Below are 27,312 nucleotides of genomic sequence, written 5' to 3' on the forward strand. Positions count from 1 at the left end.
TAATTTGCTTGACAGTGCTTTAGATGTGAAATTGGCCAAAGAGAACAGTCACCTTTATGAAACACTTGAAGTTCAGTGTAAGCAACAAGACAAAAATAGGAGTGCTCAAAAGTTAGACTGGGTCTCTTTCTTCTGAATCAACTATATCATTTCACCTACTAGGGATCAGTCAGCACCTTGATCTTCAAGTGCTTCTACTTAAAAGTACTTGATACTCTAAAGACGGCTTGAAGAAAAGAGTTGGATTATTCTGAGAATCAGGAATAGGTATTAGTAAAAACTGAAGCCCACTTTCTCAAAGCTCAGAGATATCAGTGTTGTATCACTTGGGCTTCTGTGACTGGATGCATCTTTTAAATGTAAATTGAGCATTCCTATCTAAGCATCCAATGTATATGTATGCATTTGCCTGAGCAAACAGCTGACCACAGAGTTGGGGGAGGGGCAGAGGGATATTTTCCTGGCATACCTTTTGATTTCTTTAAAATAATATAGCGTGAGGGCCGCCTGGGTGGCTCAGTCGTTAAGCGTCTGGCTTCGGCTTGGGTCATGATCCCAGGGTCCTGGGATCGAGCCTCACATCGGGCTCCCCGCTCAGCGGGAAGCCTGCTTCTCCCTCTCCCACTCCCCCTGCTTGTGTTCCCACTCTCGCTGTGTCTCTCAAATAAATAAAATCTTTAAAAAAATAAAATAAAATAAAAATAATATAGCGTGAGAATGTATGACCTATTTAAAATATATCCATAAATATGAAATAAATAAACAATGAAGATTATTCTCAGAATGGGGAGTAGGGAACTTCAGTAGTGGTCATTGTTTTAAGTAAATGTTGTAAAAGTAGTGATTCCTTTAACTTGCTTCCATTTTTTCACTTTCCCATCTGTCTTGATTTTTAATATGTTCTTTTTTTTTTTTTAAGATTTTATTTATTTATTTGACAGAGAGAAAGCAGGAGAGCACAAGCAGGGGGAGCAGCAGGCAGAGTGAGAGGGAGAAGCAGGCTCTCCGCTGAGCAGGGAGCCCGATGCATGACTCAATCCCAGGACCCTGGGATCATGACCTGAGCCGAAGGCAGTCGCTTAACTGACTGAGCCACCCAGGAGCCCAACTGTCAATATGTTCTTGAAAATATTATCCAATTTTTAAAAAAGATTTTATTTTTGAATAATCTCTACATCCAATGTGGGGCTCGAACCTACAACCCTGAGATCAAGAATCACTTGCTCCACCGACTGAGCCAGCCAAACCCCCCCCAAAGCTCTTCTATATTTAATACATTTTTTTTTTAAAGATTTTATTTATTTATTTGACAGAGAGAGAGATAGCGAGAGCAGTAACACAAGCAGGGGGACTGGGAGAGGGAGAAGCAGGCTTCTTGCCGAGCAAGGGAGCCCGATGTGGGACTCGATCCCAGGACCCTGGGATCATGACCTGAGCCGAAGGCAGACGTTTAACGACTGAGCCACCCAGGCGCCCCTATATTTAATACATTTTTAAAAAGATTTTATTTGTTAATTTATTTTGAGAGAGAGAGAGAGTGAGAGAGCACAAGTAGCGGGGAGTGGCAGAGGGAGCAGCAGAGGGAGAGGCATAAGCAGAGGGAGAGGCAGAAGCAGGCTCAGAACCGACTGAGCCACCCAGGTGCGCCTTAATACATATATATATATTTTTAAAGATTTTATTTCTTTATTTGACAGAGAGAGCACAAGCAGGGGGAGTGGCAGGCAGAGGCAGAGAGAGAAGCAGGTTCCCCGCAGAGCAAAGGAAGCCTGATGTGGGACTCGATCCCAGGACCCCAGGATCATGACCTGAGCCAAAGGCAGTTGCTTAACCAACTGAGCCACCCAGGCGCCCCTTAATACATATTTTTTAATGTAATTGAGGCTTCCCCCTCCTCCACCCCCAATATCATCCTTAGGCAGCATGACCCATAGCCACAATTTTGCCATCAACTTACTGCATGACCTTGTACAAGACATACAGGCTTTCTTTGCCTTAATTTCTTCACCTATAACACTAGGAATTTGAACTTGAATATATCTTAGGCCCCTTCTAGTAAATAAAATTCTATGGTTCCTTGACTCTCATAGGAAGTTTTTTATATTTGTCATCAATTCTAAGTCATAAAGTCTCCATGTCCTAACAAAATTCCTGAGAATTAGTATCAGGGTGGGATTATTAATAATTTACTTTGCATAACAGTTAACAAACCATCTTTATTATAGAGCCACATTTGATTCTTCTAACAACTCTGCCAGTCAGTACAGCACAGGTAGTCTTGCCCTTTATAGACGGGGAAACTGAGGCTCGGGGAGGTCAATTTAACTCCTTAGGCCTTGTAGCTAATAGGTAAAATTGGAAGGTTGCAAATGAATTTTTAGTTTTTTATAACTGAGACAACTGTATATTTAAAATAATCTGATGTAACGATTAGTCTTTTGAGAGCAGTGAATTCTTTTCTAAACATTTTAAGGTTTTCATTTCCCCTCAGTAAGTCATTCTCAAACCATAAAGCACTAACCAGGGTTAGAGAAAAGGACTAGTACACAAAAGAGGGCTACTATCCTTCTAGACTGGTGGTTGGGAAAACACTTCTCTTATAGAGGGGGAGCCCTTCAATTACATGATTTATTTCCCCAGGGACAGATCCAATCCAAGCATCAACAATGCAACACAAACTACCATGGTCAGGTGTTTTTTTTTTTTTTTTTTCTTTAAATATTATTATATTTAGTATCTAAGTATATGACATATGCAAACCAAAATTAAAAAAAAAATTCACACACCATCCTGGTCATATCAGCAAATCAAACCTATTATTTTCCTGTGTTCTCTGCCAGCTCTCTTCTTTATACATATATGATTTTTTACTGGGTGTACTCATAGTGTGTACATGTAAAGTATCAGAAACTCAAATTTTTGGAAGAGGAAATCTCAATTTTAATAACTTTATTTTCTTCATCCCAACTCAGTTTATTTCATATTTGCTTATTTTCTCTTGAATTTATGTATTTTTCATCAGAAGCATAAAAAATATACAAACTTGGGTTTTTTTAAAGATTTTATTTACTTATTTGACACAGAGAGAGAGAGAGAGCTGCATAAGCAGGGGGGAGTGGCAGGCAGAGGAAGAGGGAGAAGCAGGCTCCCTGCTGAGCAGGGAGCCAGTCATGGGCTCTATCCCAGGACCCTGGCATCCTGACGCTTAACCAACTGAGCCACCCAGGCGCCCTACAACCTGGTTTTAGAGAGATTTTTTGGTTGTTGTTTTTGAATAACATACAGCAGGGAATGTCATTTAAAAATATATATATATATACTCTATCAGGACTCCTGAAACCAAATGTTTAAGTGTGGGGATCTTTCAAAATTTCTATACATTTGAATGACTGAGAGATAGCTCTGTCTGAAGGTAGGAGGCTGGAGGCTGAAATGACCTATAAAGTTTTTCCCAGCTTTTGGACTTCTTGAGTCTATGACAATTCCTGGTAGATACAGGTTTCCTGGTAAGCATGCACAATTACTTTGAGTCCTGATAAAGTTGGAGTTTCAATATTGAAGCTATAAGGGGTTCAGGTGGTGGTAAGAGTGCTTGTTTTCCCGGTTAGTGGATTTGCCATAAGCTTTACACCTGCTGTGTTGCCCTATGGTAACTGAAGCCACTGTTGCCATGGAAAAGGATGGCAATTTGAATGAGATAAGTTAGAGTGGCCCGTGGAAATCTGACTCACGGTCTCCTTAATGTACCAGACCCTGTATATGTGGCATTGCACGTATACCTTCAGTTTCCTTCAACTGAAATGACAAGTGAGAAACTAAATCATAATTTGATGCATTAATCTTTTTTTGATGGCTTAATCTTAACCTTGGTAAAAATGCTAAACAAGGAACAATTCATAAGAATTACTGATTATTCTAAAAATATTAAGATTATTTGAATAGCATTTATATTATTGTTGAAGCAGTTTCTGGAGTCCCAAAACTTTTGATCTAATTTCCAAAAATCCAACTTTCTATTTAAAGTAAACTAAACTATAAATAAATAAATAAATAAATAAATAAATAAATAAATAAAGTAAACTGACACCCAAAATTCTAAATCCAGTCTAATTCAGTAGTAAAGGGCTTTTTCCCAGTTACTTCACATTTGTAAGCCTGCTACACGTTGGTTTTACCTGTCACGAATCCTTTGTATCACTTTTATAAAACACCACTTTTTATAAAAAGTGACTAAAAGAATCTAAAATTGTAAAATTGCACGTGCCTGAGCAGAAAACTCCTACTTTGAGATTTTTCTCAACAGGCGTGCCTAGACCGACCTCTGCTCTTCGCAGGTAAATTGCTAGAGGGAGAAGCCAGTGTCAGCTCAAAGGGAAACCCTGTTGTGGGATTTCTTTTTTCCCCTTAAACGGATCACTTTTTAGGGGGAGTTTCCACTGCATTCTCTAGTCCAGAGTCCTTCCCACCAAATTACTACCTTCCCCACCGATTTGTCACCCCCCCTTTCCAAAAGCCCTTATTGGAAAGAACTTCCTCTCGTGACCGCCCTAGTCCATACAGTTCCTATCGCTCCCAGCGCTCCCCAGCTCGGAACGGCTTCCCCTCTCCAGCCCAGAATCCAGGTCCCAAACCACTTGGGAGAAAATTCTCACCCCTCGCCCCCTTCACTGGCGTCCCGCGGCGGCGCTGGGGTGGGGGAGTGGGTGGGGAGGGGGCAGGGTTTCCCGGGGTCCCCTGTGTCCTCCTCGCGCCCCCCCGGAGGTGTGCAGGGGGAGGGGAGAGCGGGTGGGTGGGACCGGGCCGGGTGGGGGAGGGGTGAGGGCGAAGAGGAGGAGGAGGAGGAGTGTGTGTGCGAGCGTGTGTGGCTGGGGGAAGCCATTGCCTGTTTAATAGTTGCTGTTGCTGCACTTCCGCTTCTCTCCCAGCGAGAGAGAGACACGAGTGGCCAGGCCCAGCCGCAGCCGCAGCAGCAGCCGCCGCGGCGGCACGGAGGAGCCAGACACAAAGAGAGGTACGGGGATCCCCCGGCCGCCCGCCGCCCCCCGGGCGCGTCGCCGGGCCTCGGGGACACCCCTCGCCGCCTCCCCCGACCCGCGCCTCCCGGACCGCCGGGCACGGGGCTGGGGGGGGCGCGGAGAGGGGCCGAGGAGCCCCAGGGGTCCGGGGCCCGCCCGCGGGGGATGGGTAGGGACCCCGGGCCGCGTGGGGTGCGGGCCGCCCGCGTCGGGGGTGGGGGGGCATTGTGGCTCGAACTGTCAGCGCTGCCCCGGGAGCCCCCCACTGGCCGCCGAGGGGGCCGGGAGCGGGGGAGGGGGAGGCGGGGGAGCCCCGTTTCTCCCCGGGGCGGGGGCCCGCGGGGATTAACCCCTCCGGGGCGGAAGGGCTCATTGTTACTCCTCCGCTGTGGAGGCCGAGCCCCCCCCGCACCCTCGCCCCACCCCCACTAGGGGTGGCAGTCGGGCGTGTGCTCGGGACCCCCGCCCCAGCCGCGCAGCCCTGAGCCGGGCGGCCGAGCCACAGGCCTGCGGGGAGAGGCGTCGGGGCGCGGCGCTGGGGGGGCGCCTCGGGCCTCGTCGCCCCTGCCCCCCCCGCCGGCCTCTCCCTTCCCCCACCCGGGCACCCGCTCCCCGCCTCCGTCCCCCCGTTTCGGCTTCCTCTCTTACTCCTCTCCGCCCCTCCTCTCTTCCCGACCTCGCCAAACTCCACTCCTGGTCCCCGCTGTCTCGCCCTGGCCACTGGCCCCCCGCAACCCCCGGAAAGCCGACTGAAACAGCCCCGAGGCCGGCACACCGCCGGGACCTTCCCTCCTTGCCCCGCCGAGGCGCTCCCCGCCCCCGCCCTCGCCCTGCCCTCCGCCTGCTCGGCTTCTCCCCTCCCTGCCCCGAGGGGAGCCCCGGGGGGCGCCGGGGGGGGGGCGCTCGGTGTGCTCCCGATCGTTTTCCCACCGCGTCCCTTACTTGGGGCCAAAAATAAACAAGCCGCGTCGGATTTGCTAAAGCCTTAATGGGCCTGAAGACTTTGAAAAGCGAGTGGAGGGCGCTGGGCGGGCGGGTGCACCCCTGGCCAAAGCCCTCCTGACAGCACCCGAGTTCCTTATTTACACTGACTGCATGGTCTGTTTCTGTTTTGTTTCTTTCCCTCTGCAGGGGCTATTTGCGGGGTGGGGTGGGGGGTTCGCTATGTCGGATGACGATTCGAGGGCCAGCACCAGCTCCTCCTCATCTTCGTCCTCCAACCAGCAAACCGAGAAAGAAACAAACACCCCCAAGAAGAAGGAGAGTAAAGTCAGCATGAGCAAAAACTCCAAACTCCTCTCTACCAGCGCCAAGAGGTACCGTACTCCACCCCCAACCCCCTAGGCTTCCTATTTTCCGAACTACCTCTTGTTGCATTTCGTCTGCCTCCCAATGAGGGGTAGCTTGAATGCTCCTCATGGTTTGCGTGTTGTTAAAAATGAAAAAAGGGCCTTGGAAGCTTTAATTATTTTACTCTCCTGCTTCTGTTTTTTTTCTTTTAATCGTTGTCCACGTGCAGCTGTTGTGGCTTGCCTCTCATTTCTTGGTGAAGTTTGTAAGAATCCTCATTACTTTTACTAGTGACCCCCAAATCTGATTTCAAATTACTTGTCCTATTAATCACTAGCTTGTGACCCTTCTCAAAGCTGTCATCCCACTTAATTACTAATACCTGCCCAGACAACTATCAAAATGAATCCTATTACCATCTTGCTTCCTCCTCACCTGTTGCACTATGATCTTTTTTTGAGTGGAGCTTTCTCCACAAACTGTGTCAGGAATAACTCCTATTAGTGGGGTAAAAAATTTAATAGGTGAAAGCATGTTTTCAGATGGAACTTAAGGAGATTCTTGTGATTTGGAGAGTTGAGGCAGATGAATTGATATATAATGTAAAATGGATAGTCTAGGTTATTTGGGGGATTTTTTTTTCTCTTTAAAAACTTCAATTTTGCCAAATTTCAGGGAGACTTTTTTTCATGATACATTCTCTCATATGCTGTAAAAACTTTTTATTATTTTTCCAAGCTGAATTCAAACAGTGGCTCTTTTTCTTTACTGTTTTCCTCTATGTCTCTGGAAGAAACTACTTTTTTACCTTGAGCATCCTTCAGTAATATTCTCTGATCTCCATGACCCTTAAAATAATCTCTAGCAGATTCCTGGGAACCCCCATGCCCTTTCATAAATCCTGCTTAGGTGGACGGTCATTAAACTTTAAAGTGGCAAACCCAGAAAGATAGTAAGGAATACAAATGGTGGGTTAAATAGGGGTATCTTTTTTAAAGAAACGTAAAATAAAATGGAATGTGAGTCTTTAATCTCCACTGAGTAGTGAGCCTGGAACTCAGAGTGAAAGTTTGTCCTGTCATTCTCCCAGAAATCTGAAAAGTTGGTAAAGTGCTTTGGTGACCTAACCATGGGGGGGGATGAAAGAGTGACGTTAGCTTATTTTAAATAGTGCAGAGGTTTAGAGTTAAATGGCAAGATGCCTTCTTAGCAAGATTCTTCTTATTTTTGGAGGGATGGTTTAATGGCATTTCAGCTTCCTGGGAATACAAACTGGCCCGCATTGATTAGTCCTGTGCTCGTTCTTCTAGAACCTGGCATCTCCCCTGCCCGTGTTGGATGGGGCTTTCCTTAAATCTCCCCAACTCCCTACTCCTCCCCACCCCTACCTGCAGTACCTGTGCTCCCTGACCCATGCTGGAACAGCTTTTGGCCTGGCCTGAGTAAGGCAGGATATTTGCTTTAGGTTATTCGTATTTTTCGTGCACCAGGATATCACTGGCGCACATGAATATATTTGGGGGTAAAAGCACAGGTGTCAAACATAAGACAGTCTCCTTTGTGTCAGCAAATTACTGAGGGGGATTTTTCATTAGACACAATTTGTCCATTTATGCTAAGGAAGTTTAAAAACATATTTGGAAATTCCTGGGAAAAAGGGAGTAGGTGTACAAAAAACGAAAGGTGGGAAGCTACAAGGGATAATTTTACGTATGAAGTTAACATCACTTTTAGCTCCCTGAATATCTTGTTGAAAGAGTGGCTGTTAGTCTTAAAGCAGAGCTAAGGTTAGTAGTGAAGGAGAGGGGCAGCATATCCAGGAGAGAGTAAGGGGGAAATTAATGTTAGTGGGACCCTATTAAAGCTGATGTCTGAAATACGTTGACTTGGAAGCTGAGTGTTGCTGGTAGACTTGGAAGGGGCACATATACCAGGAGATAGAATAAAAAAGAAGCCTGAATTGGTAGACCTAAAGTTACTTAACTACATACTGGAAAGTGGTCTCATTTCTAGTCCGTGGATAGAGGAAAAGCCCCCATTGAGAGTGGTCTGGACAAGAATTACTCCGTGAAACATATGTGTGAGTTACTTTTACAAATCTTTTGTCAGTATTATGGAAATGGTGCAGATGTTAATTGTAGAGATGAAGTGGTTAAAACTGGTATTATACTTTTTAGGTATTAAAGAAGTAACTACCTTTTTTCAGTAAAAATACCGTAGAGGTTGGATTGGCAGAAATGAAGTCAATATGTATTTATATACAAGTTGTGCTCAGGTGGAGAATATTTTTGCCTACATACATAGGTCTTAAGGTACAGTCATTCTAACATGCAGATAATCAGGAAACCAGGATTCCAGACTTTTAGTCTAACATACAATAATGAGTCAAACAGCACAGATGTTGGGGAATGTCTCAGAACTGAAATGCTTCTTGGTAGCAGAAGAATTTAGCAGGACACAGATAAGTAGATGTCTTAAAAACTGTGAGCGAACCCCTTTCTAAAGCTGACCAGATTTGTAGGGGACAGGAAGTGTCCTCCAATAGGAAGGTTTAAAGAACTTCCACAATAACCACCCTTAATTTCTCTTTACTTAGACATGGAAAAAACAATGCCTTCTAAAACCTACTCCCCATTGCATCTACCCAGCCTATCTTCCCACCCTCAGAGAACCTTTGGAGAGAGAAAGGCATCCATTGTGATTCTGATTGCCTTTAGAATGTGTGTGTTTAGTTTTTACTCCCGTACTACCTCCGTGAGATTTTTTAAGTTGTAACATAGCCCTTTAGGGTTTTATGTGATAGGAGCAAGAAAGGTTCTAAAAATAGAAGACACCATTTAGTAGATGGAGGAGGCTTAAAGGCCTCAAACTTTGCCTTATTAATTGATGCTCTAAGCGCCTAGGTAAGCAGAAGACAAAGGCCAGGGCTTGGTGTGAACTGCCTGGTGGCGTCGGCCTAGGAGTGGGGGATGGGGCTCTTTGTGAAGTCGTGGGTTGGTGCGGAGATAGACAACGGGGCGGGGTGGGGGATGTCCCGGGCTCTGTGTGCAGGGTGGGATGGAGAAGGAAGGGGCAGACCCCAGGACATTTAGAGGATCGCCAGGAAAAAGCAGGTCCGGAAAGGGGGGCCGAGAGCCGGAGCGCTGTGCGGGACGGAGGCTGGGTGCACCTGTGCGGGCCGCCTGCTGATGTCCGGCCTCGCTGGCGGGGCAGGCGGGGGTGTTGGCGCCCAGGGCTCCGCGCGCGGCGTGGGGGCTGGAGGTCCCGGGGCGCGGTGGAGGCGAGCGGGGTAGTCGCCGGGCGTCCCGGCGCGGGCTCCCCCACCCCTGGCCGGCAACTTCACCGGCCGGGCTGGCGTGCGCCGCTCGAGTCGTCGGGTGCGCGCGGGCTGGGGGCGGGGAGCCCGGGCGGCCGGGCGGCCGGGTCGGCCTTGCGGCCTGCGCCGCGCCGGCTCCCCGCGACGCCGGGCAGGTCAGTCAGGGCCCGAGGGGCCTCGCGGGGAGCGGCCATGTTGGCTTCGTCACCGAGGACGCGGGGCGGCGTGGGGGGGGCGCCCTGCCGAGGCGGCCCGGAGGGCATCCGAGGTGCCAGTGGTGACCCCGGGCGGAGACTGGGGGCGCGCCCTTCCCACCCGCGCGGCGGCCTGGGTTTCTCGGTCCAGGGGAGAGAAAGTGCAGCGCCGAAGTGGCGGCGTCCAGGCACATTCTAATGCAACTTGGGAAACGAGTCCGCAAGCCAGAAGCTTTACAATTATTTCCTAAATGGAAAACCCCGAGAAATACAACTGCCGTAGTGTGCGAGGCGAGACTGGAACCGAAACATTTTAGAGAATAGCAAGAGACCCCGGACCACCAGCTCACTGCCTGTGGGAAAAAAGTTTTTTTCTGACTACGGACCTGAAGCTTTTGATGGGTAGTTTCCTTCTCCCTCAGTAGAACCCGGTTATCATGGCAGGCAGTCAGGTTTATCTGCCAGACCTATGCATGACGGTGGGAGGCTACCAACGCCTTCATGTTTCTTGTGTTTCTCTCTCACTTCCCTGATTCCAGGATTCAGAAGGAACTGGCAGACATCACTTTAGACCCTCCACCTAACTGCAGGTGAGCTTCCTTTCACAATTTTTTCTTTTTAAAATTCTTCTAATCTTTATCTTGGGGGTTTTCTTTTTGTTATTAAAAACTTCTGCTTTTATTCCTTCGTGAATGCTTATTTTGGTGCTAACATCAAGTAACAACTGAAATTGATTAATCTGGGAGTAATGTTTTGATGAGCCTCTTGACAATTTCAGTGCTACGCTGAAGAGAAGTAATGAATTTATCTGGCGTGGACCCTTTCGCATATATAAAACAGAACCGTGAAATGAATTTAAAGGTGTACACTTGGCCTAATCGTGGATCTTGGATATATCATTAGGGATGATGTAAAACCTTTTTAGATACCCAGGTTCATTTTGGTTTAGAAAATGGCTTTGCCATCTTAATCTGTTATTCAGGCTCTCTGTTAAGCTAATAGAGCATAGAGTTAAATCACAGCGGATTCTCAAACTTCATTGTATATATAAATTTTGTGTTGGACTTTGGCAGATCAGTTCAGGATGTAATTTGTGGCTTTGATAAAAAGGTTTTGTTTTTTAAATTTTATAGATTTAAGCTCTTCCATGGGGGTGTGCTTTTTTTTATTTCCTCAAAATTGCTTCATACTGCATACATGTGTTTCAGTTTCAAAGCAATTTGATTCCAGCTTTTTGGAGTGCTTGCCAATCACTTTAGAGTAACTTTTGCTACTGTTGAGGCAAGGTGGAAGACTTGGATTTTATTAAGTCAACAGTGAAGTGAGGAAGGACTTAATATGTTGTAATAGAGCCATTTATTTAAGGGAGATTAATTCAAATCTATTACTCCCATAATTTAAAAATTAGGTACAACATTTAACCTAATTCTCAGTTCTCAGGATTAGTATTGGAATGGGATGTGACATTTCAGAAGTGTTCTAAACTTAGAAGTTACGAAGAAGAAAATATTCAGGGGCCATGCATAGAATTTAAAATAAGCATGTGGAAATATTCAAGTTGAAAAACTAAATGAAATATTTTATTTATTAACACTGAAGTTTCTAAGGTGTGGTTAATGGGTTAAATGGAAACTTTAATATTGCCATTTTGGTTACATACGTTCTTACTGTTGGTCAGGTGTGGGGTATTCTTTGGTAAAATTTTGTCCTGTTTTGTAAGGGAAGTCATTGTGAGTTTGAAATGCTCTTATATTATTGCTTGTAACTGAACCACTTAATTATTCTTAAGGATTTCTCTCATGGCTTTTAAGAATCTTTTTATACTATTGAGAAAGTGGAGAAATAGGCAAGGGCTAGTAGGGCTGTGACATTTTATTTTTTTATTTTAGTGGAATCATTGTTCAGATAGGAGCTTATAGCTTCCCCTGGTTGGTTGTGTTGAATCCTTGGGCATTCCCCATGGTAGGTGCGTGCTGTGCAGTTACTGCTCCTGTTTGGTATCGTGTCTCTTCCAGTGTGCTTCTTGTGAGTTCAGATTTTAGCTGATGAAATTATAAAGTTTTTAAAGCATGTTTCAGAACTTACAACCTCTCAGTATCAAAACCTAATGGTTTTCTTGCAAATACGTGCAATCAGTTTTAAAATTGTAAACACCTTGAAGGTTTTTATGGGATTAATAACTTAAAAAATAGGAAGAGTACACTTCAGTTTCATACCATTTGAGCTGAGTTCGTATGTGAGAGATTTGTGCTGCTGAACACGTAGAACTTCTATCCTTGGAAAACGCTCCTCATTACCCCCTCAAGGTGAAACCTGCGAATGTTCCGGGGCTTGGGTGAAGCACCAAACTGGATGGCTATTGGGTGGTTGGTTGTGGGGAGACAAACTGTGATGTACTCAAACGTTCTGAAAAAAAATTTCTTAAATTTCAGAGAAAACGCTAGGCATCTTTAATTTGCAAGAGAATGTATATTATGGTGAGTTTTAAGAATAAACATTGCTTTGGGGCGCCTGGGTGGCTGCCTCTGTCTTCCGGATCAGGGGTCATGATCTCAGAGTCCTGGGATTGAGCCCCATGTCAGGCTCCCTGCTCAGCGGGGGGCCTGCTTCTCCTGCTGCTGCTGCCGCCCCTCCCCCCACTCGTGCTCTCCATCTCTCTCTCTCTCTCTCTCTCTCTCATAAAATCTTAAAAAAAAAAGTGCTTTATTTTCTGAAAGCATTTTTCAGTATGGCTGCTTAGGTAATATGAATTACAGTTTCTACTTTGTGTTGGCTTACTAGCATTACTGACTAAGTGTCATATAGTAGTCCTAGTATTCAGCTAACTTAAATTTGGTTTTGTGTTTTTGTGTTGGTACCTTATGGGATTGAATTATTAAATATTTTAACGTACATTATTTGAGATGGAAGAGGATAATTTGGGGATACTTTTTGAAGTTAAAAAATGTATGGATTAAGTGACATATTGAATGTGTGCATGTTTGTTTTTAGTAAATTTTTCTGTTACTCAGCATGAGAGCTCCATAGTTTGGTCCTTCTGAAATTGTAATTTCATCAACTATAAATTCTATTTTGAATGAGTTAAACAATTGACTTTGAATTAATGTATCTTATGTATTAATCCTTTATAAGACTGCCTTTTTTCAATCAGTATTCAGCCTGTGGTTTTAAATTTAAACGTGTTACTTTATTAAAATATAGCATTTGGCACAAGGTAACCTCTCAATACACAGTTGATTATTGCAAATCAGTAGAAGAATTGCTTCTCTTGAAGGTGCACTGCTTGCATTCCAGTAATTTTAGCACTTTACTTGGCAAACTTCAAAGTTACTGAACTTAAACTTGTGTGAAATGCAATTGCTAAATATGTTATAATGTGTGAGCACATAAAGTTGAATCGTCAGTGTTGAATATTGTGTTGAGTAGGTTCGGGTGTTGTTGTTTTGTTTTTTAAGAATGGAGTGCAGATGATCTTCAGTGACCAGGTCAGAAGTTTTTTAAGTGAATATTTTAAAATTTTTCTATATTGCCACATAAATCAAATTCTTTGGTATCTAACTATTTGGTTGTGTGTATATATGCAGATGAAATAATAGTCTCCCAACTCATGTACTATGCATTTGGTTAGACTTTTTCCTTCTGTTTTGGCTGCTTAGGAAAAAAAATACTGTCTTAACTACTGTAATGATTTTCTAAAGCATGCCCTATCCTGGATTGTAAAATTATGCATTTTATTTAAGTTTTTTAAAATTTTATTTAAGTAAAATTATGCCTTTTAGATAGCTGATGTGCTCTGGGCCACTAGAGTCAGTTTTGCACCTGTTAGGCTCAAGCTTTGCTAAATTGACTAGTTATAGCTATATAACTAATCTGTAGACATAAGTGTCTATAGACAGTATGTCTGTATGTAATAAATGACATTTTCCCAAGTGCTTTAAACTTCAGAATTTACCTAAGGGATTACTAGTATTTTGAGTAAACTATTCATACAGCAACTTGAAATCTAAAAGTTCAGATTTTTTTGGAGTTACTATTTTAGGATAAAATGTCTTTGAGAAGTCATTAAACATTTCAAGCACGGTGGAGAATAATAAAAATAAATTCTTGTTGGGGGCACCTGGGTGGCTCAGTTGGTTAAGCAACTGCCTTCGGCTCAGGTCATGATCCTGGAGTCCCGGGATTGAGTCCCACATCGGGCTCCCTGCTCAGCAGGGAGTCTGCTTCTCCCTCTGACCCTCCCCCCTCTCATGCTCTCTGTCTCTCATTGTCTCTCTCGCAAATAAATAAATAAAATCTTTAAAAAAAAAATAAATTCTTGTTTTATATGACTTTATTATATTTAATGATTATTTTTGTGTTTCTTAAACGTGTAAAGGCCACTAAGTAAACGCGTTTTATTTTTCTGTAAAAACTATGTAATCAGATATAGTTGGTCTTAAAGCTTTACAGCTAAATCTTACCTTTTTTTTTTTTTTTTTAAGATTTATTTTGAGAGAGAGCGAGCATGTGCGCAAGCGTGAGCAGGGTAGGGGGGCAGGGAGGGAGAGAATCTCAAACAGACTCCCTGCTGAGTTCAGAGCTGGACATGGGGCTCGATCTTACCACTCCGAGATCATGACCTGAGCCAAAACACTACCAAGAGTTGGATGCTCAACTGACTGAGCCACCCAGGCGCCCCAGCTAAATCTTACCTTTTTTAAAGATAATTTAAAGGCTAAAGTGAAGAACATTTTAAAAATGTAATGCATTTGTTGTAGAAGTTAAAATTTTTTAACCTTTTTCTCATTTACTAAAAGGGCCGACTATCTGATTTGCCTTACTCAGTATTGTAAAATTCAAATGAGATTAGAGTTTTCTGTATGTGTTAGATGTTGGTATTATTAGATTTGCCCATTTAGCTCCTTTTAATAGCTCATATTTTTTTTTTAACTAACATATTGCCTCTTATTGCTTGTATTTTATTTTATTTTATTTATTTATTTATTTATTTATTAAGGTTTTATTTATGTATTTGACAGAGAGAGACACAGCAAGAGAGGGAACCCAAGCAGGGGGAGTGAGAGAGGGTGAAGCAGGCTTCCCGCGGAGCGGGGAACCCGATGCGGGGCTCGATTCCAGGACCCTGGGATCATGACCTGAGCCGAAGGCAGACGCTTAACGACTGAGCCACCCAGGCTCCCCTTATTGCTTGTATTTTAAATACAGTTTTAAGCTATTATACAATAATCTGAGTGAGTGTTTTTGAAAAGTTGAAATGTAGGGGCGCCTGGGTGGCTCAGTTGTTAAGCGTCTGTCTTCGGCTCAGGTCATGATCCCAGGGTCCTGGGATCAAGCCCCACATCGGGCTCCCCGCTCCGCGGGAAGCCTGCTTCACCCTCTCTCACTCTCCCTGCTTGTGTTCCTGCTCTCGCGCTCTCTCTCTGTCAAATAAATAAAATTAAAAAAAAAAAAAAAAAAGGAAAAGTTGAGATGTAGAAATTGTGCTGTAAAAAGCAAAAAATCCCCCTCATGATCTCTTCTGATCCTGCTCCTTTGCACAGAGATGCTCCTAATATGGAGCTAACTTGTGCTTTGTGTGTATCCTTGAAGATAGTTTCTGTGAATGTACATTGTTGTATTTTTCTGGTTTTATAAAATCTGGAATTGGTGGTAATAATAATGAGATGTCAATTTAGAAATCCCAGGCTGCTAACCTTGAAAGGAAAAGAGGTCCTTTCCTTGCAATAGTAAAGGCCTATACATCTTGTCCAAGTTTAGCTTGCTTTGAATGGTTGTTTGGGTATAAGAAATGCGTTTAACAGAAGTCCTTTACAAAATCCTATATCTTACCTGAAAAAAACCCTTTTAATGTGTTTTTCATCCATCTGATGTTACTAAATGCATTAAAGATAAAAATGTGACTTCAGGATCTAAACACTGTTGAGTTTCATAATAATTTTCATTTGGAATGTTACCAGTGCAGTGTGCTTGCCTTTATGTGTGTAGAGGAAGTGTTGAAAAACAGCGAGAATCGGGAGCCTGGAGTGTCAGCACAAAGTAGCCCCCAAACGAGGGTCAGGTTCCTGGAAATTAGATCATCACCTAGGGCCTGAATGGATAGGAAGGAAGGAAATCTATCCAGAAATGAATTGCTTACTAAATGAGTAGGAACTCTTGTGACTGTTTTGTTTACCAAAAGACCATGTGTCTGGATTGTAAAACTGTACTGCTATTGTCTTTCAGAAAGCTAAACAGAATTACCATATGACCCAGCAGTTACACTCCTAGGTATATACCCAAAAGGATTGAAAACAGGGAGTCGAACAGATTCTTATCAGTGTTCATAGTTGTTCATAATAGCCCCAAAGAGGAAACAACCCAAGTATCCATCAACAGATGAGTGAATAAACAAAATGTGATATTTACAATGGAATATTATTTAGCCGTGAAAGGGAATGAAGTTCTGATACATGCTACAATATGAGTGAATCTTGAAAATGTTAGGGATGCCTGGGTGGCTCAGTCGGTTAAGCGTCTGCCTTTGGCTCAGGTCATGATCCCAGGGTCCTGGGATCGAGTCCCATGTCAGGCTCCCTGCTTGGCGGGAAGCCTGCTTTCTTCCTCTGCCTCTGCCTGCCACTCCCCCTACTTGTGCTCTCTCTCTCTGACATATAAATAAAATCTTAAAAAAAAAAAAAAATGTTATACTAAGTAAAATAAGCCAGACACAGAAGGACAAATACTGTGATTCCAGTTGCATTGAAATACGTAGAATAGGTAAATTCATAGAGACAGAGGATTAGAGGTTTTCAGGACTGGGGGAAGGGAGAATGGGGGGGTTATTTCTTAATGGGTAAATAGGTAAATTCATAGAGACAGAGGATTAGAGGTTTTCAGGACTGGGGGAGGGGAGAATGGGGGGTTATTTCTTAATGGGTACAGAGTTTCTGTTTGGAGTGATTAAAATTTTGGAAGTAGTGGTGATGGTTGTACAACATTGTGAATGACATTGAATTTTACACTTAAAATGGTAAAAATAGCAAATTTTACATATTTTACCATTAAAAAAGTTAGGAAAAACCCCCCATACCATTTTTTTTTTAAGATTTTTTTTAATCTAGAGCTCTCAAGCACACGGTGGGGGAGGGGCAGAGAGGGAGGGAGAAGCAGGCTCCCTGATGAGCGGGGAGCCTGTTCAGGGCTCCATCCCAAGACCTGGAGACCACGACCTGAGCCCAAGGCAGAGGCTTAACTGACTAAGCTACCCAGTCGCCCCCCCGCCCATTGTTTAAATGTTAACAGTATTTTGAGGAAAGATTCTTATAGCTTACAAGGCCACATTTCACAGTTCTCATAGACTTTGTAAAGGATACTAATATTAAATTCTTGTCACAAACCTTGAGTCCCCGTTACACATGAAAACTGACTGCCTTGAAGGAGTTCATTGTCTAGTAAGGGTGGTGAGAAATGCATGTACAGATCTTGAATAGTCCTTGGAAACATGAATGTTATTTGTAAAGTGAATAGTCCTTGGAAACATGAATGTTATTTGTAAAGTAATAAAGGCACATTACATGTTATGAAGGTTCAGAGCAGTGAGAGATTGCTTTGACCTGGGTGTGAGGAGTAGTGTCTGGAGCACTTAGATATCTGGGAAGGCTTCCTGGAGGAAATGAGAAGTGGAGTGGGAAGAGTAGCACAGGAAAGGTCAGGAGGACACTATTAGGTAAGAGTGAATAAACCTATGGCCTGAGTGGGAGAATAAGCAGTAAGAGATAAAGGTTGTGTTCTTCAGTGTCAGGCTGAGGCTTTGAATTTTGTTATATAGTTGTTGGAGAATCATTGAAACCCTTTTGAGCTGAAGTCTAATTCAGTTAGAACTGAGTATCTGGATAGAGACAAAGCAAGGGTTGAGCGGAGTTGGGTGGGAAGCAGGAGACTTGGAGAGAACTGCAGTAGTCCAGGCGGGAGGCCAGGTGGGCCTGGGGACAGGTGGCATCCATCAAAGTGGAGAGGAGAGAGAGGTGGAAAGCAGTGGAATCTAGAGAACTTGGCCACTGATTTAGAGATATAGGACTTGAAAGGACTGTCAGGTTCTTTGGGTATTGGGGAAGATGGTGGTGCCATTAACAGAAATCACTAAGGCCGGAAGAACAACTCGTTTGAGGGAGCAGAGGGGTTAGATAGATCCTCTTTCCAAGGTTTAATTATTTGTTTTGTTGACCATATACAGTGCTTAACGTATTGCTGCCATGTAGCAGGCTCAGTAAATATTTTGTAGTTTTTTTTTTTTTTTTTTTTTTTGAGGGAGACCGGGGAGGAGGAGGGAGAGAGCATGTGAGCCTGGGAAGGGTTGCAGAGGGAGGAGAAGTAGACTCTCTGCTGAGCAAGGAGCCGGATGCGGGACTTGATCCCAGGACCCTGAGATGATGACTTGAGCCAAAGTCAGACGCATAACCAACTGAGCCACCCAGGCACCCCAGTATTTGCAGTTTGATTATATATTTTATTGTTAATCAGTCATTGAACTCTCCACGTCTACCTAATCTAATTTTAGATTTGTTTAGACAAATGTATTATAAAGTCCTTAAAAGGCAGAGACCATGACTTTTCTCCTTGATTCTGACCCTACATGGTTTTTCCCCCAATTTTTTTAGTTTGAAGAATTTCAAAGCTATGGAAAAGTTGAAATGACACGCATCCTTCTCTCAGCTGTTAAAACTTCACCATATATAATATATATTCAAGGAATTGCTGTATGCTCATGACTTTTTTCTTTTTTTTCTTTTTTTTTAAAGGTTTTATTACTTGATAGAGACACAGCGAGAGAGGGAACACAAGCAGGGGGAGTGGGAGAGGGAGAAGCAGGCTTCCCGCGGAGCAGAGAGCCCGATGCGATGTGGGGCTCAATCCCAGGACCCTGGGATCACGACCTGAGCCGAAGGCAGATGCTTAATGACTGAGCCACCCAGGCGCCCCCCGCTCATGACTTTTTCTTGAAACATATGCAAGTGATTATGGATTGCTTTTTCTTTTATCTATATTTTGCAGGACCATTTGAAAGTGTGCTGCAGGCATCATGACACATCTGTGTGTTTAGGTTACATGCATTGCATCTGAGGGGGCTAGCAGGGATGCTGAGGCTGGACCTGGCTTTGGGGGAGGTACACATTAGATTTAAAAGTTTGGATGATGGCTGAAGGACTCCTAATCGCCAAGGGGAAGAGGTGAATTGAGAATTGTGCTCTGAGGAATGTCTACACAGGAAGTGTGGGGGAAATAACGACCTGGAGAAAAAAGCAGAGTAGAAGGAGAGCTGCAAGTCTTATGGGAGGTCAAGGAAATTTTTTTGTTGGCCTTTAAAGTGTAGAATTAAGAGTGTGCTCTGTAGGCTGAGAGGAAGAAGCAAGTAGAAAAAAAGTGAAAATGCGAGGGAGGAAGATACTGTAATGTTTTAAAACATGATTTTAGAGAAGGTGATAGAATATGGAACTGAGGTCATAAGTGGAGAACGTATATTTAGAAAGGCTGGAAGCCTGGAACTTTATGATGGAGTGACAGTTTCTAAAGGATTGGAAGCATTTTTCGTCCTTGAATAATACTCCAGCTACTTGTATTGAACAAAAAGAAGCAGTATCTGTCCCCATTGCTATTTGGTTTGTTCTTTCTGGTAGATTGTAAGTTCCTTGAGAGCAGGGATTACGTCTTTGCCATTCCTACCTTGTCCAAGAAAGAGAAGATAAACAGTACATATTTGTTAAATTAAAACACAGACACAAAAACCTAATTTGAGTCTGATGGCTTAATGGAATGTCTTCATTACCCTCTTCAGAAAATAATGGAAAGAGCTGGGGAAATTGCTGTCACATTTTACAGCTGTCTATTGCTGGCAGTCTTTCTGACTTGGCACCCAAGCAGTTTTGGCAATTTTCACCTTCTCGGAATCACAGAGGAGCTCTGGACTGCAGTGTGATAGAAAAGACGGGATCAGTGCTTTAGGCTAGATTGAGAAGATTGTATAAAGAAAATACCAGTACCTTTGATCACCATGTTTTGACTTGATAAGATTACTGTTTGCCAACAAGTGAGAGTGGGTTTAGGGGTGCTAAGTAAATTGGACTTCCTAGCGATGTTCCCCCAAATCCTAAGGCTATTCCAGATAGTTAACGTTATAGATGCTGGCACCCGCCTGAGACATCTGACACATTCCCCATCATCAGTGGAGTGAAACAGGGTTTCATAATAAGCCCATTCTTATTCAGCCTCTCTTATGCAGCCATGCTGTAAAGTCAAACAAAAGACCTAGTAAATGGTCTCAGAATATGCCTCTGATCCTCTGGGAAACTTCTTACTCTATAGGCTAAGAAGCTCATCAGAGCCCTTTGCTGAAAAATTGTAATCCAGGAATTGCTGTATGCTCCTGGCCTTCTTGAAACCTATATGCAAGTGATTATGGATTGCTTTGTAGGATCCGCTCTGCGCTACATAGGTGATAAACCTGTGGAAGGCCAAGGTAATGTCTCAGCCCAGTCAAGAAAATCCTAAGAAGCCAACAGTTTTCATATGCAGAACGTAATTGAAAGTTGTCACTGGGTTTTGTTACCTGGGGCAGCATACTGTTCACTAATATGTCAATTAACAAAGTAGTCAAAAACTTGAATTCTCTCTGCTTTCTAAAGAACCTGAATATGACAAAGGGCAAGGCCAGGCCAAAATAAAGGGACTATATTATCAAGCTCTTAAATAGCATTTAACATTGCATTTGCCACAGGTGTTACATCTGACTTGATTCTAGTACTGAGTTATGTCAGTATTAAATTTTAAATATTAATAATTAATGGGGAGTCTCAGTAGGGTCTACTAGCATTGAAATGATGGTCATTATGTGTAATACCAGGACATTGAGTATTTGTATCTATTTAATAGATGGAAAATTGATGTGGGGTGGATCCTGATAAGTTCTGTAGAAAAAGGCATAGAAGCACATTTTCAAATAGTAATGGATAGAGCAGCTTGGAAGGATTTTACTTAGAGAAAAGTTTTAGGGACCCCTGGGTGGCTCAGTCCAAGCGTCTGACTTGTACTCTGGTCATGATCTCAGGGTCCTGGGATTGAGCCCCTTGATGGGCTCAGCGCTCAGCAGGGAGTCTGCTTCTGCCTCCCCCTCTGCCCTTCCTCCCATGTGTATGTGCGCGCGTGCGCACGTGCTTTCTCTCTCTCTCAAAATCTTTTCTAGTCTCCCAGGGAAAGAAGGGGTTGAGAGGATACTATATCACAAGGACCCTGGTGAACTCAGCACTGGAGCTACCCACGGCTTAGTTCTCTACCAAGTTTGGAAAGTACTGATTTTCCTCGTCCTGGTCCTGGCCCTGCTCCCACACTCAGCCTCCAGTTTTCAGAAGTCATCCAGTTCCCAGAAGGTCTGCTTCCTTTACCTCCCTAGCATTTTTACTCAGGGGAGAAGGCCACTTACCCTGTCATGGTGTCAGCGTTCTGGGGGAGTTGTCATCCTGCAGGATGGTGAGGAGAGATCTTCATAGGACCTTGCCGTTTATTTACCATCCATCTATTGTGCTTTAGAACCTAAAGATTGGGGAGTCTCAGGTTCGTTCTTTCTTTTCTTTTTTTTTTTTTTTTTTTAAGATTTTCTTTATTTATTTGACAAAGAGAGAAAGAGGGAAAGCACAAGTAGGCAGGGAGGCAAGCAGAGGTTGAGGGAGAAGCAGGCTCCCCGCAGAGCAGGGAGCCCGATCCCAGAACCCTGGGATCATGACCTGAGCCGAAGGCAGACGCTTAACGACTGAGCCACCCAGGCGCCCCCTCAGGTTCTTTCTTAAGGGCTTGTTCAAGCCCTGGCTAGTCACAGGGGTTTCTGAGGGCTGTCCTGCTTCCTCCTTGGAGAACACCTGCTTGGAGGGGAGCTCAGTCTGGCTCTAGGGTGGCATCTGGTTCTCAGGGGAAAACTAGGTATCCAGAGGCATGTCCAATTCAGAAGATGAAGTTGTCTCTAAGGGCAGAACAGGCTTTCGGGGGGAGATTCGATTTGGGGCCTTCGGTCTCAAATACTGCACTCAGCTGTTCACCAGTGGGCTTGGGGGGCTCTCTGCTGCTGGTCTGCACAGGTGTCCATGCAGTGCCAAGGGTAGAAGAGCGGGGGTCTGAGTCTTGGATCTGATTAGGACCCCCCAGCTGCTCCTCTGCTGGTAGGTTTGGCTGTGGAGAGCTCTCCACTGGGATGGGAGTGTGCAGGATGCTGGCAATAGGTAAACAGGGTTCCGCCACTTGGGCCACAAGCTTGTGCAGTGGAGGCTGCTGGAGTGACTGGGGTCCTCTTGGCTGAGCCCATCTCACCCAGGAGGACTCAGGTGGGGCAGGGCCCAGCCTGGGGTAAGGAGAAAGGTGCCCGGCCCCAATTCCTCTTTTGGGTGCACAGCAGCTCGAGCCTCAACTCCCCACGCTGAGTTTCAAACCTCCCTGGAACTTGAATTCTAGTAGGCAACATAGACAGTAACCAGGTAGAAGATTAGGTAACTACAAGTTGTTTCAGCTAGTAAGAGAAATTAACAGTGCAGTGATGGAGAGTAATTGGGGTAAGGAAATTACTTGGAGAAGGCTTAAAAAGACATTTAGGCAAAGACCTGACAGATGAGAAGGAAGGAGAGAACCTTGTGAAAAATACAAGAAGAACATTCCAGAGTGAGGGAAGCACAGACACGGAGGCCCTGAGGTGGGGAGTAGTACCATGTGATGCAGAGTCATGTAAACTAGAGTTTGGATTTCATTCTAAGAACACTGGAAGGCCATTCAACGTTTTGCAGCAAGGAAGTGACATTGTTTCAGTAGTGATTTAAAAGTCTTTTTCTACCTTCCTTGCTATGTGGAAGATAGCTGGGAGGAAGGCACGAGTGGAAGAAGGGAAACCAGAAAGGGGGGTATTGCTGTGTTCCAAGCAGCTGGTGATGGCAGTTAGGATTAAGATGGTGGCAGTGGACATGGGGTTAGAATACCTGTACCTGTTGATGGATTGCATGTGGGAGGTAAGAAAAAGGACCAAGAATGGCTCCAAATTTCTGTGGTCTTAGCAATTAGGTAGATGATTGGCCATGTTTTACTGATAGGAACAAGACTGGAATAGGACCACTATTCCAGTGTATATGTGTTTTGGCTTGAGCGCAGCATAGAAAATGAGTCCTTTGTGGATATGTTAGGCTTTATTTTTTATTTTTTTAAAAGATTTTATTTATTTGACAGAGAGCACAAGCAGGGGGAGTGGCAGGCAGAAGGAGAGGGAGAAGCAGACTCCCTGCTGAGCAGGGAGCCCAATGCGGGACTCGATCCCAGGACCCCGGGATCATGACCTGAACCGAAGGCAGACGCTTAACCGACTGAGCCACCCAGGTGCCCCATGTTAGGCTTTAGATGGATACCAATGAGGCATCCAAATGAAGGTGTCAAATAGAAAATACAAGTTAGATACAGGAATGGAGCACAGGGGAGTATTTTAGACTCAAGTTATACTCATAAGCTTGAGATACATATACATTTGGGAAACACCACTATATAGAGGCTCTTGTCTGGGGAATCCCTCAAGCTCATCAAGAGAAGAAAGGTGTAGTGAGAAGAGGGTCCAGGATGCAGACTTGAACCTCTAGTTTAGAGGTTGTATAGTCTGAAGGAGAAGCCAGCAAAGGGGACTGAGAGAGAGAAGGAAAATCAAGAGAGTAATGTCCGAAAGCAGCAAGTGGAAAGCGTTTTGAGGTAGAGTGGTTATGAGTGCTGAAATAACACGGTGAGGTCGGGAGAGACCAGCAAGTAACCATTGGATTTTACAGATCTACTGTAGAAGAAGTGATGCAAAAGAGGGGTTGATTTCAAGACAGAAAAGATGTTTGTATTACTCTGTCCAATTAGAAGATTTCATTGTGTTTATCCAGGGGAGATGATTTAGTATTATCAGATTTTTACACTTTAGGGCAGAACTCTTAACATTGTGTAATTATTTTTCTTGGGGGGGGGGGGGAGGTGTCTCTCTTTTTAGTGGATTCCCGAAGGATTTGGGAGGGTTTCCTCCTCCCCTACCCCCCACTAGAGAAAATTAACTTCTGCTTTACTAGATTCAAGTGCTTTGTGATCTTTATGGATATTATGTAAGTAGTGCCAGGTTCACATATCACATCTTGATGAATCCCTTTAGCAGGGCTTATTTTGTAAATACTAGGGAATGGATAAATTGGAAAATCAGTAAATTGCTGATGCCATCTTTAAATTTTTTTTATATGCTTTGATTTGTATTGATCTTTTTTACTTTTCACACTTGGGGATGCATGAGAATGAGTATGTGCTTTTAATACAGTGTAAATTATTCATCATATTCAATTTTTTTCATCCTTTTAAGATTGGCTATTAAGTTCAAACTACATTGAACTTACCTGGAGTTCTTAAAGCATCATCATATCAGCATCATCCTTCTAATCATCTACCAGTCACATTTTATTGTTTCATATTATCCAGGTACTCTTGGTACTCTGTAACATGATAATTAAGATTGTCCCTTCTTCTGAGATTGGTCTTCCCAAGACACATACTTGTAAATTACACACAGTAAGCCAGGGGACAATAGGACACCTAGAGTCATTGTTTAATGTGGGTAATAGTTTCATATAAAAAAATGTCGCATGATGCAAATGTTTATATTAGTATTTCCCAGCAGAGCGGTATGTGTACATAATAGCTTGTGTGTAAAAATTCAGGTGCCAGAGTCCCATTCAAATTTGGGTTTGGGGGACTTGGGGCATGTGATTCGCAAACATCCTGAGTGATCTAGGTCTGATGTCTTTTTATCCACGTCACCACAAAAGTTATCAATCAGGTACTTTTTTTTTAAAAGATTTTATTTATTTGAGAGAGAAGAGAATAAGCAGGTAGAAGGGCAGAGGGAGAAGCAGACTCCCCATGAAGCAGGGACCCCGATGCGAGACTCGATCCCAGGACTTTGGGATCATGACCTGAGCCAAAGGCGGGCGCTCAACCAACTGAGCCACACAGGTACCCTCAGGTACTTTACAACATTTTTAGTCTCAAAAACATGGTATAGTTCATTGACATTAATTTTGTTTAAAAGTGGGTTCTTTGAGTTATTGATATTTTTCACATTTTCAAATCATTAGAGGTTATCTTCTAGTATGCCTTTATAGTATATGAGTATTTGGAGGAGAAATTATTTGTGGTATCTCTTATCCAAATAACTGACAAATTTCTAAATTAAAATTGATGACATAGAGACATGGTTTTTACTTGTTTTTTTTTTGTTGTTTTTTCTTGAATAAACAAATTGATTTAGTAAAGGTTGATTATGTTTTATGGAACTCTTAGTACATCAGAATGTCATGTGGAGTGTGATCAAGTGCTGTTCACTGCTAGGCAATACTAGATGTGAAAGTTGGCTAATAGCATATATAAAAGGAAGAGTTTATTTGCAGTTTTTTTTAAATTTAAATTCAGTTAATTAACATAAAACGTTGTTATTGGTTTCAGAGGTAGAGGTCAGAGATTCATCAGTCTTACACCCAATGCTCATTACATCATGTGCCCTCCTTAATGTCCATCACACAGTTACCCCATCCCCCCCACCCCACTCCCCTCCAACAACCCTCAGTTTGTTTCCTATGATTAAAAGTCTCTTATGGTTTGTCTCCCTCTCTGATTTCGTATTATTTTATTTTTTCTTCTCTTCCCCTATGATCCTGTTTTGTTTCTTAAATTCCACATATGAGTAAGAATATATGATAATTGTCTTTGACTGACTGACCTCGCTTAGCATAATACCCTCTAGTTCCATCCACGTTGCAAATGGAAGATTTCTTTTTTTTGTTGGCTCAGTAGTATTCCATTGTGTGTGTGTGTGTGTGTGTGTGTATACGTACGTACATATATATGTATACCACATCTTTATCCATTCATCTGGGCTCTTTCCATAGTTTGGCTATTGTGGACATAGCTGCTATAAACATTGGGGTACACATGCCCCTTCGGATCACTACATTTGTATCCTTGGGGTAAATACCCAGTCGTGCATTTGCTCGACTCATAGGGTCATAGGGTCATAGGGTAGCTCTATTTTCAACTTTTTGAGGAACCCCCATACTGTTTTCCAGAGTGGCTGCACCAGCTTGCATTCCCACCAACAGTGTAGGAGGGTTCCCTTTCTCCGCATCCTTGCCAACATCTGTCGTTTTCCTGACTTGTTAATTTTAGCCATTCTGACTGGTGTGAGGTGGTATCTCATTGTGGTTTTGATTTGTATTTCCCTGATGCCGAGTGTTGTTGAGCACTTTTTCATGTGTCTGTTGGCCATTTGGATGAGACATGATTTTTATTTGTATAATAGGAAGCTTCAGGCTCAGATCCTGGTGCTGGAGGTCACTGGGTGAGATGAAAGTGGCCAGATTGTGTGCCTTCGGTAGGTTAGTGACTCAGACGTTCTTATAAAGGGTTCTGGGAGCATTGAGGGTAGAATTAAGACATTTTCAGGATTGGGAGACATCCTTAAGCTTCAGAGTATTAGTTGGAATCACAACAGTATTAGGCATTGATACCATGTGGAGCCACAAGTATTTGGCTCCATAGGAAATTTGCTCCCCAAATAAATTTCTCCTACTACACATAATCCTCCTCTATGGGAATACATCTCAGTTTTTCAAGGTAATTTATTGGAATTGGCTTTATAAAATATTATTTTGTAGTAGACTTTGCTAGAACACATTTATCCTAAAGAAAAGGAGATGTTGAATTGGTATACATCAAAGACTCTAAAAGAAAACATTTGTTTTATAACAAGCACCCAGGAGGATATTTTTATAAACATGAAAGATAACTTTCTCTAACCTAAGTAAGTATTTCAAAACAAATGTATGTTAAGTGATTATAGTAATGTGTGAGCAGAGACTAGCAGTAAAGATAGCAATATAATATATTACTTAATAGTATATGATACTTCTTTGACCTTGGTCCTTTTTCTGAGTTATTGTGTCTGTGAAAGTCCTCAGAACACATAGCTTCAGTTTTCAGCTAGACTGGTAGCCTCCCCAGAAAATGTTTCTTCTTTGTAGCTTAGTATTCTGAGATTTTTGCACATCTGAAGTGTTTATTACATAGTAAACATTGTCAAGTGATATGGACCAATCCTAAAATAAACCATATGTTGAGGACACAATTCTTGTTAGAACTGTAGTTTGAAATTGATTTCTGTTCTGTCTGGCCGTACTGCTAGATTCTGTGTAGATGCAGGGGTTTCTACTATGACTTTTAATATAGCTGTTCTACATTTATATATATATATTGGGGGAAGATTCTGTATTATAGTACCTGCAAATTAAAACACATGATTGTGAGGGGTGCTTGGGTAGCTCAGTCAGTTAAATGTTCAACTCTTGATTTCAGCTCAGGTTCATGATCTCAGGGTTGTGGGATTGAGTCCCATGTTGGGCTTTGCCTGGGTGTGGAGCCTGCTTAAGGTTCT

At 43.2% G+C, this 27,312-nt stretch overlaps 1 protein-coding gene and 1 pseudogene across 3 annotated transcripts in view; one reads left to right on the plus strand and one right to left on the minus strand.

Annotated features, from left to right (window-relative positions):
* Positions 1 to 4,834: 4,834 nt before the first annotated feature.
* UBE2E1 (ubiquitin conjugating enzyme E2 E1) overlaps positions 4,835 to 27,312 on the plus strand; it is a 79,735-nt gene continuing 57,257 nt past the window's right edge. The window contains exons 1-3 of one of the 3 annotated variants that reach the window (XM_045903881.2): positions 4,835 to 5,011; positions 6,147 to 6,331; positions 10,355 to 10,405. In XM_045903881.2, the coding sequence (XP_045759837.1) occupies positions 6,180 to 6,331; positions 10,355 to 10,405 (203 nt within the window). In that variant the 5' untranslated portion in view covers positions 4,835 to 5,011; positions 6,147 to 6,179. The remainder of the gene's footprint in view (positions 5,012 to 6,146; positions 6,332 to 10,354; positions 10,406 to 27,312) is intronic. The other 2 variants (XM_045903882.3, XM_054504444.1) reach the window with 2 other exon arrangements.
* LOC123863864 (cell division cycle-associated protein 3-like) lies at positions 21,110 to 22,140 on the minus strand (annotated as a pseudogene).

This window comes from Mirounga angustirostris, unplaced genomic scaffold, assembly GCF_029215605.1.
Source record: "Mirounga angustirostris isolate CCGP_5_RB_7025 unplaced genomic scaffold, mMirAng1.0.hap1 SCAF_1, whole genome shotgun sequence".
NCBI lineage: Eukaryota > Metazoa > Chordata > Mammalia > Carnivora > Phocidae > Mirounga > Mirounga angustirostris.